The sequence below is a fragment of the Nicotiana sylvestris genome, chromosome 3 (genome assembly GCF_000393655.2).
Source record: "Nicotiana sylvestris chromosome 3, ASM39365v2, whole genome shotgun sequence".
NCBI lineage: Eukaryota > Viridiplantae > Streptophyta > Magnoliopsida > Solanales > Solanaceae > Nicotiana > Nicotiana sylvestris.
This window is the reverse complement of record NC_091059.1, coordinates 216,991,699-217,002,124: the sequence shown is the minus strand read 5'-3', so window position 1 is coordinate 217,002,124 and position 10,426 is coordinate 216,991,699. Positions and strand designations below refer to the sequence as shown.

General features: G+C 34.8%; 1 protein-coding gene and 2 non-coding genes across 3 annotated transcripts; all 3 read right to left on the bottom strand.

The window, feature by feature from the left end:
• Positions 1-364: 364 nt before the first annotated feature.
• On the bottom strand, positions 365-3,003 carry LOC104219000 (2-hydroxy-palmitic acid dioxygenase MPO1). Its single transcript, XM_009769626.2, has 4 exons — positions 2,414-3,003; positions 885-947; positions 729-800; positions 365-638 (listed from the first exon to the last, which is right to left on the bottom strand). The coding sequence occupies exons 1-4, from the start codon at positions 2,750-2,752 to the stop codon at positions 522-524; spliced, it is 591 nt and encodes a 196-aa protein (XP_009767928.1). The 5' UTR covers positions 2,753-3,003; the 3' UTR covers positions 365-521.
• Positions 3,004-3,505: 502 nt separating this feature from the next.
• On the bottom strand, positions 3,506-3,579 carry TRNAI-AAU (transfer RNA isoleucine (anticodon AAU)). The gene has a single exon. It is a non-coding gene; the product is annotated as a tRNA-Ile (tRNA).
• A 231-nt stretch (positions 3,580-3,810) lies between these two features.
• On the bottom strand, positions 3,811-3,884 carry TRNAI-AAU (transfer RNA isoleucine (anticodon AAU)). Its single transcript has one exon. It is a non-coding gene; the product is annotated as a tRNA-Ile (tRNA).
• Between the last annotated feature and the right edge of the window lie 6,542 nt (positions 3,885-10,426).

The window sequence follows — 10,426 nt, the reverse complement described above, 5'->3', positions numbered from 1 at the left end:
TCCAACCAGAATAATTGTCACATTTTCTTGTTTATCTAAGCACCATACACAAATGTAAATGAATACCAATACCACAACAGTGAAAATTTCAACTATTTATGAAATTGGTTAAAATTGGAGTCCACCCATAAATTGTAAATAAACTTAATCATAGAAATAATTTAAGAGCTACCTTCTGTGTTATTGCCTCCACTATGCTTAGTATCAAAATCCCATGGATATACACGGTGTGTAAAGTGGGATTTAGTAGGTAATTCATATCACATCTAGTAACTGGTAAGATGCATCATACATCAAAACCGACGAATCAATCACCACACGGTGCATGGAACCACAGGCTAAGAGCGTTTTGATACACAGTTGATTTCTTAAAGGATGCATACAAAACCAAGTTTTTAAATTTTATCAAGTGTATGCATACAAAACCAAGTTAACGTGTACATAGGCAGTTCACATGCGAATTGGACTTTGTTTCATTTACAGATACAATTAGAACAGATAAAAACCTCACATATTCGAACTTAAGATATTTTTTTCTGTTTCTTCTCCTGCCATTCTTTGATTTCAGCATCTATCGTTGCTTTCACTTTTGAATGAAAGCCGGGGTATGGTTCATAGCCGAAAAGAGATTGGAGGGCCTGTGAGGAACCAAAAAAAGTCATGAAAAGATTAGATCCAATGCAACCACTGAAAGCACTTGTATCCTAACATAGAACTAGTATTATTACCTCAAGGAGTACAAAAAATGGTGCCATAAGGAACGCTTGTGTAAGATTGTCCAACAGAGCAGGTGCTCGCTTCTACAAATTTGAATAACAATATGTCATGCGACCAAATTAATGGAAGCTTTGAGAATCATGCACAAAATTACTAAAAATGATCACCTCAAACACTCCATGACCTATAAACTGTCCAGTCCAGCAGAATAACTGAGCCGCTAGAACAACCTGGCCACATATGTTTGTCATAATTAGCACCAACAGCTCGCATACTTGATTCAAGAATAACTAGACATATCCAAAAGTATCTCCAACCAAAGAGATCATGCATTATACATCTGTCTCCAGTTCATATGAGATTTTGATGAGTGTCCAACAAGTAATTAGTAATTGGTGTTTGGCCTCTAAAAATAAATAGATGACGGCCAAGTTTGATTAAATTCGATGTGACCAAACAACAAAAGGCTATTTTTGTCTACCCTAACGAACTGCTATAGCTTAAGAAGTCCAGGAGTTAGATCCTCGGCACACATAGGAGGCCCATACACATCAAAACACAAAAAATCAGTAGATATGTTGCCATGGTACAAATTCAAGGTAAGAGAGGAGAAAAGAACATCCATAGTCAGTATAGATCAAAGAGATCAAGTTAAAACACTGAATTTAAGGAAGGCAAACTGACGTAGGCACTATAGCATGTTGTGTCATGTGGTGTGAACCGGACACATGGTAGCTACACGTTACTACTTTTGTCAGAAGCTTGTGAAATTTGTCAGCAAATTCAGCTTAATGACTTCACCTGTAAATGGTGTCACACTAGTACCGTCAGTATCATGTCTAAGACGCTGCAAATAAGCTATATTTCAAGTAAAACTGTAAATTCCCCTCTTTGAGAGCTATATTTTGCTAGTTGTGTATATAGCAACAAAATGACTGCTTTAGGCCAGTTATTAGAAAATACAGTTAGAAAGTGCATGGAATCAATAAATGGCATTTGATACAAAAGGCACAAGCAAAATATAAGATTGCCAAGTGCAACCCCTGATTAGAAGAATCCCCAGTTTCTTCAGCTTATAAAACATCGCCTGTATTACATGTTTCTGATTCTCCGGTTGCATTAACAACCCTGTCCAACTGGGCTAATCAGGAATTATTCCTGATTGTTTGTCAGTACAGGGTAAGTCCGACATACAGAGAACCCCTGATTTACCTTAAGAAGGCAACTTATTCAATATAGGAATGAAATGAAACCGATTAAGAAAAAATAGATTCAAAAGATTCATGTAGCTGACTCAAGTAATTTAGGATTGAGTTTTAGTTAATTGTTTGACTGATTGAAGGGGTGTAAGAACTTAATCGAGGAAGGGGTACAAGAACATAGTAATAGATCAAGCATATCATATGCAGGTAATACATGTTTATCAAGGGGGGAATTGGGATTCAAGTAGGCTAGTTGGCGAATAAAAGAAGCATGTGAAAATTTGGAGTCAGCTTAAAGATTTGGTAAACAATTAATATGACAATAAGCTGAAAATTTAAAGTCCTGAGACTCCAATTGCTGGTAATAAATATAATGAACAATCAAGGAGAACAAATAAATAGGTAAGACAGGAAATTAAGTTGATAAGAGGCTAAAGAATCAAAAATTTAGGGAAATACCAAAAAACAATAGAAAACGAGAGAGGAGCAATTACCTTCCAGGCGAGAGAGAAGCCCAATTGACGCGCAACCATACTGCTGGATACCCAACAAACAAAACAGAGTAAAGCAGCCAAAGAGCCAGCTTTCTTGTCCAAAGCCACGTAGAACAGTGCATAAACCAAGGCAAACAAGAACCCGAAATTAAGGACCAAGGAACTGTGTTCACAGAGCTGAATCGGAGGTAAATTGAAAAGTGGGGGCGTAAAATCGAAAAGAATAAGACCGGTGAAAAATAGTGGCCAAACAAACACCATGTGAATCAAGATATTCACTGGGTTGCTATGGTATGCTCCATAAAAAGCGAACTGCTTCTCTAAGTCAAATATTTCCATCCTTTCCTTCACCCTTTGATCCTATAACGTAATCGGGTAATTATGAAGAAATTGGGCTTGAATGATTTGACCCTCTTTTTTGGTATTATAAAGAGGAAAGTTGAAGGGAATAGGGATGGGGAAATTACTGTGGACGCTTTTGGAAGAATTGGAATTGATTTGTACGATTTTTCTCTTTTTATTTCTCCTATCTGGTCAAAGGCGCGTTCAGCTTCTTTCCTTTTGGCACTTCTGAAAATAGAGCTTTATATAATTATTCTAGAACCCAAAAAATTAGCTTGGCTTCACATTGACTATGAAGGCTTTAATTTGTCATTGCTTAGGCATTTAATAACAATAATAATAATAATAATAATAATAATAATAAGGGGCATTTAGTACTGCATTTCATGCTTCTCTCTACTTTTATTCTGTTTTTAGTTCAAGGAAATTTTTATTTAATTACTAACAAGAAACAAGAAAAGGTTTAGGTGTGAAGTCACAATCAGGGACTTATAGTTAGGCTCTACTAGTCCTACTTTTTTCCAATTAAAGAATTGCAAAGTGTAATTATAAGGTTGGATATCTAGATCGACATATTTCTATTTTCTTTAGTTAGCGGGGCAAAAAACATTAAACATTTGGCTGTTACTCGAGGTATTTACAAATATTATTGTTTTGGTATAAAACGTAGGAAGAGTTAGCTGCAGACGTGAAAAAGAAAAATGCAAGTATCCTTTTTTACCTTTTAAAAGCTTAGAGAAAGCAGCAAAATGGCCCATGCAGGTCTCGAACCTGTGACCTTCGCGTTATTAGCACGACGCTCTAACCAACTGAGCTAATGGGCCATCAGGTTGAATAATTGAGACAAATATATACATTATCAGGTTGGATATCTAGATCGACATATTTCTATTTTCTTTAGTTAGCGGGGCAAAAAACATTAAACATTTGGCTGTTACTCGAGGTATTTACAAATATTATTGTTTTGGTATAAAACGTACGAAGAGAGAGCTGTTGAAAAAGAAAAATGCAAGTATCCTTTTTCACCTTTTAAAAGATTAGGGAAAGCAGCAAAATGGCCCATGCAGGTCTCGAACCTGCGACCTTCGCGTTATTAGCACGACGCTCTAACCAACTGAGCTAATGGGCCATCAGGTTGAAGAATTGAGACAAATATATAAATTATCATACTGACATGAACAATACAGTTGTGAACAGAGATTAATCCCTTACCCAATTTCCTACACAGAATAGCGACTAATTATCCAAATTCCGATTTCGTTTTTCCCGAATCCAAGTTTTACGATCATCAAACCCATGATTCATAGCTCTCCTATCCAAACTACTACTGAACTGGAATTGCACCCTTTTACAAGATCAGTTAAGCATTACAATCTGTTCATCTCTTCTTAATTTCTCTCAAATTTCATTTGCATACGTCATCTTCTAATCGATCATGTGCCATAAGAATACAATTTTCACGTTGCCATAATACGATCATGTGCAAGTCATGGGTCTAATTCCTTTTAAGTTGACGAAGAAATGTTTGCACTCATACTAATGAGAATGAAAATTTAAACTAGTGAAAGTTTAGAAAATTTAATAAATACTGATTTTCACTAAAACAGATGCTGCTTCTAAAACCAAATTCAAAATGAATATAATTTGGAAAAAGAATAAATTCTGGAGTAATGTCAAAACCTCTGTATCTAAAAAGAAGGTACTAACACCTCACCGTTAAGGCTTAATCCTTTCTGGTATTAAGATATCTATTTTGGTTAATTACATTCATTTAAAAACTGTTCTGTGGAGTAATACTTATTCTATTTCATTCAATGCGACAATACTTAGCAAGTAACTAAGTTTAGTATGTTAATTGACTTGAATTATGTAAAAGTGTAGCAATGAAAATAAATTTAAAGTACATCACATCAAAGTTTAATTCGATTAAAATCTTAAACACATAAAAAGTCTGAAGAGCATTAGAGGAATGGTGTTAAATAAGCATGTTATAAGCATGATATAGAAAGTGTCAAATAAAATTAGATATACTCTGAAAGTCCATCGCAGTTGATCTAAATGCAAGATAAAGATGTGTTATGATATTTTCAAAATAAATCATGCCTTAAACCAACCAAGTGTCATGTCTTAAATCAAGTCTTAATATGCATGGAAAGAAACCTTGGAGTGACAATTTGCAAAGAGAATTAAGGACAAGTGTATCTATATTTAAAACTATTTATAAGCCTATCAATAGGCGCTCATTCACTCTTGATGAAGCAGAAGAAATGCTTCGTATTTCTACTTCGTATTAAGGACAAGTCTCTGTTCTCTCCTTCCTTTATTTTTCTTTTCCAATTTAGTTGATCTTATTTTTTTTAGCTAAATTTGTTTTAATTTTGCTGATTCGTGTATCAGTGTCATTTCCCTACATGTAAGAAACTATTGCAAGTAATACTACTACGAAAATTTATGATGGTGCTACCGATTTTGTTGTTGTCTCTACTGTTACTATTCCAGCTGTCCTGCCAGATATCCATGGTGTTGCAAATGCATTATTGCATCCACAACTTTAGCAGAAAATAATATCAAAATACAGGTATGTAAATAGACATGGTTATATATCCAATGTTAATATTAAAACCTTCAAGAAAAATGCTCCACAATGCAAGAGAAGAGTCGGGATAAATGATAATCTCGCTAAGTCAAAATTGAATTTGACTAAAGCGGATAAAATAGTTGTTGCAGTCATCTCCCAAATAAATATTGTGACCAATGTGAGAGATTGTGTGATAGACTCTGGTGCTGTTAGGCACATTTGTGCAGACAAAAATATCTTACATTCAAGTTGAGGAAGAAGAAGAAACTATTTATCTTGGTGACTTAAGAACAACTTGCGTTCTTGGAAAAGGAAATATTCTTCACAAACTCACATCTGGTAAAACTCTAGCATTGAGTGATGTATTGCATGTCCCTAATATCCAATTCAATTTGGTTTCTGTGGGGTTATTAGGAAAAGTTGGAATGAAGGTTTCTTTGAAAATAATGAGATCGTACTGACCAAAAATGATATTTTTGTGGACAATGAATATTGTAATCATGGTTTATCTATGCTTAACATTTCTGATACTAGCAATAAAAATGCATCTTCTTCTGCTTATATGGTTGAGTCTATTTCTTTATGGCATGCTAGACTAGGACATGTTAATGTCACATATATAAAGAAAATACAGTCACTGGGATTAATATCTGGTTTCGACTCAAATTATATTGACAAGTGTGAAATATGTGCTGAAACTAAAAGTACTAGAAAGGCTTGTTTTTCTGTAAATAGAGAAACTGATTTGTTATACTTGATTCACACTGATTTAGGCGATTTAAAACAGACTATGACTAGAGGTGGTAAAAGATATTATGTGACTTTTATTGATGCTTTTTCTAGATATGCTAAGTTGTCTTTGCTTAGAAATAAAGATGATGTTTTTAATGCTATTATTTCTTACAAAACTAAAGTTGAAAATCAACTTAGTAGAAAAATCAAGAGAATTAGAGATGAAGAATATTTGTCTTTAAATGATTTTTATGAAAAGAATGGAATTATTCATGAAGTAACTCCGCCTTATTCACTTGAGTCAAATGGAGTAGCTGAAAGAAAAAAAATAGAACATTGAAAAAGATGATGAACTCTATGTTAGTTAGTTGTAATGCTCCTGATAATTTGTGGGGTGAAGCTATTTTATCTGCATGTCAGTTACAAAAGCGAATACCACATAGAAGAACTAGCAAAACTCCTTATGAGTTGTGGAAGGGTTATAAACCTTACTTGAAATATTTTAAAATGTGAGGGTGCCTGATCGAGGCCGACCCTGCACTACTACAAAGTAGCGAGAGTGGTTGAAACAGCTTTTACCCGAGAAGGTCGGGATCGATTTCCACAGGGAGCTAGAAATGGGAATTGAGTTTCTATCTAAATTGGAGATGCGTAATTGCTCTTAATTGCACTTCTAATCATAGTTGGTTTTGATATTACTTCTAAATATAGACTAATAAGATGCTAAATTAAGCTAAGTTAAGCTAAGAGTAAGATACTTGAAAGGTTGTCTAAATAGTTAAAAGGCATTAGGGAAGTGACTTTCTCCTAGGTGGACACTTGACGGGTTCTCGAGTCGAAGGCTAGGTTGTCATGTTGGAGATTACGATATAACCATTGCACGATACTACTCACTCTATACCTCTCGGTAGTTTGAGTGATTTTGCCCTAATTGACTTCCTCAAGACCAATTGGGTATGATAATTTGTGCAAGCAATTGAGGTTCAAGTCGGGTATTACTATCTCTAGGTTTAACCCTTTAATTGGGGCTATCAATCTCTTGAATATGCCCTAATTCCTTGTTGGACTAATTTTCCTAGACTTAGGCTCTCTTTCTCAAGAAGAACCCAAGTCAAATAGGCACAAATTAATGTTTGCAACCACTAATTCAACATTGAAACCCTAAATTAGTCCAAATATCAAACACACATAGACATTCAAGCCTTAAAACACAAGACCCATCAAATACCCACACTAGGGTTGAGCCACAACACTAGCTAACGGGTCTAGTACTCATGATGCTAGAAGAAAACAAAGAAATAGATGAAGAAAAACCCATAATATTCAATTACAAACTAAAACTTGAAGATTCAATGGTAAAACTATTGTAAAATTACTCAAAATGTTAAAGGAACACTGTTCACGAGCGCAGCAGCTAAGTAAAAATACAACTGATGACCTAAAAATGGGAAAAGAAACTATTTATACTAGGCCAAATTTTCTGGATAAAAATACCCTTGCAGGGGTAGTGCGGACCGCACAAAATCGAGTGCGGCCGCACTGAGGCTCTTGGATTTAAACTTTTGCTCTCTAAACTTGGCCACCGCGGGCCGCACAAAAAGGACTGCGGACCACATTGGCAGTGATTCCTCAAATTGGCAAATCTATGAACTCTGTCTTTGCGGACCGCACAATATCGAATGTGGCCGCATTGAGTACATTGCGGTCCGCACAAATTGCTTTGCGGCCTCAATGCTTGAGTCTCCGAAATAGCACCTCTCTGAACTTCCTCTTTGCGGACCGCACAAAATGGAGTGTGGCCGCATTGGTCCTGTTACAATGTGCTTGTACCTATTCTTGATACTTGTGCATGTTTTACTCCTTTTTGAGTTGGTTTTGACGAATTGCTACCTTGTTGACCAAACCCTGCAATCAAGTACAACATGTAAGCCTTTCGGACTATTCTGTACATATTTCTAATCAAAACTCAAGTAAGAAGTAGTGTAAAATGTATCATAATCACTAGTTATGAGTGTCTTGCTAAAGTTCTTTTGCCTGAACCTAAAAAGAGAAAAACAGGTTCTAAAATTGTTGATTGCATGCTAATTGGATATGCTGAACATAGTATTGCATATAGATTTCTTATTTTAAAAAGTGATGTGCTTGATTGCAATACTATAATTGAGACAAAGAATGTTGAGTTCTTTGAATATATTTATCCATTGTCTGATAAAGTTTCTCATACATCTGTTAAAACAAATAGTGAAATTACCTCTAATCAAATTATTGTCAAAAGACGTGGGAAAGAATATTTTTTTATGAAAATGATTTTCAAACTTTTCTTGTTGAAAATGAACAATCAAATTATTGTGAAGCTATATCTTCTTCGGAAACTAATTATTGGAAAGAGGCAATAAAAATGAAATTAATTCTTTTATGAAAAATAATACATGAATTTTAAATGATTTACCTCCTGGTGCAAAACCTGTTATTGTAAATGAATTTTCAAAAAGAAATTTAATCCCGATGGATCTTTAGATAAATATAAAACTCGGTTAGTAGCAAAAGGATTTTCTCAAGAACAAAATATAGATTATTTGATTCATTTGCACCATTGACTAGAATTTCTTCTATTCGAGTTTTAATTGCCTTTAGCTTCAATCCATAAGCTTTTTATCCATCAAATGGATGTCAAAATAACATTTTTAAATGGTGATTTAGAAGAAAAAATTTATATGTTCCAACCCGAAGGCTGTGTGATTCATGGTCAAGAAAATAAAGTTTTTAAAATAATTAAATCTCTTTATGGTCTTAAACAAGCTCCTAAATAGTGGTATAAAAAATTTTGAACAAGTCTTACCGAGAGACTATTTTTCTTTAGTTGGGTGGATAAATGTGTTTATACTAAAGTGGTAGACAGTGATTATGCGATAATATGTATGTATATTGATGACATGCTTATATTTGGTACAAGTTTAAATATTGTGCAAAGTACTTGTAAGGCCCCGTAAAAATCTTTCCTAAAAGCCGGGGTTTCGTGGTACGAGGGTAGGTGTCGGTGTTAATAATGTGGGGGACTGTTGTGATATTTTCAAAATAAATCATGCCTTAAACCAAGTGTCAATATGCATGTAAAGAAACCTTGAAGTGACAATTTGCAAAGGGAATTAAGGACAAGCGTATGAACACTTGTCTATATATAAAACTATTTATCAGCCTATAAATAGACACTCACTCACTGTTGATGAAGCAGAAGAAATGCTTCCTATTTCTACTTCCTCTCTCCCTTACGCCTCTTTCTTTTCTTCCTTTATTTTTCTTTTTCAATTTAGTTGGTCTTATTCCTTTAGTTGGATTTGCATATTTAATTTTGTTGATTCTTGTATCCTCTAAATAAATAGGGATGGACTTGTTTAATCCTGGGGAAATATTTCACGTTGCTAAAATAGTTTCTTAGGACAGTTCCCAACACGACTTAAGCCAATTCGTGTATCTGCTTACAAATAATATTATTGCAGTATTTTTATTTTTTTTATTATTATTATTATTATTATTATTATTTTACGGTGTCATTTCCCTAAAAGATGTTCCAGACATTGGTTCACGAGATTTTTTTTATTAAGATACAGTATTTTAAGTAGAGTAAGTGCAGCATGGTATTTAAAACTCTCTCATTTTGTCACGACCCAAGTTTTCCCTCCATGAACCTTCGTAACAGCACCTAGTCTCTACAACTAGGTAAGTCTAACATTTGCGGAAAAGAAATAAAATCATGGAAGCTAACAACTAATAGGTAAATTTTAATAAGAAATTAAGATGTTGCTCGGCATATACAATAACCACTCTCGAAATGTACGTAAACTCTCCCAAAATACGAATTATAGTAAGTCATAAACTACAGAAAGAAAACAGTACTTATACTCTAGAGTCTAACAAAAGAAAAATACAAGAAATGTTTGACATGGGGAAGAGAAGATAGGGACTTCGAGGTCTGCGGACGCGGCAGATATACCTTGAAGTATCTACAGCTAGCTCGCCTTACTAATAATGCAGTTGATAAGCGGTACCTAGATCTACATGCAAAAAACATGTGCTGGAAAGGGCATGAGTACACCACAACGGTACCTAGTAAGTGCCAAGTCCAACCTCGGTCGAGTAGTAACGAGGCCAGGTCAGGGCCCTACTGGTGTAAACATAATAAAATAAGACAGAATGAGATATCGTAGGAAAAATAAATACTGAAATTAAACAGGAACGTAACCATAGAAAGGCAACAACTCAGAACACGGAGATAACAACAGGGGAGCTCCTAGAATACCGTCCCGTAGTCCAAACGTAAATATGCAGGGGGATCTCCCGAAACCGTTCCGTAGTGCCAAAGT

Coding starts and splice junctions, on each gene's coding strand:
- LOC104219000 (XM_009769626.2), bottom strand. CDS start 2,752: ATGGAAATATTTGACTTAGAGAAGCAGTTCGCTTTTTATGGAGCATAC. Junction 948..2,413: donor GCTTCTCTCTCGCCTGGAAG/GTAATTGCTCCT, acceptor ATATGTGGCCAG/GTTGTTCTAGCGGCTCAGTT. Junction 801..884: donor TAGGTCATGGAGTGTTTGAG/GTGATCATTTTT, acceptor TCAAATTTGTAG/AAGCGAGCACCTGCTCTGTT.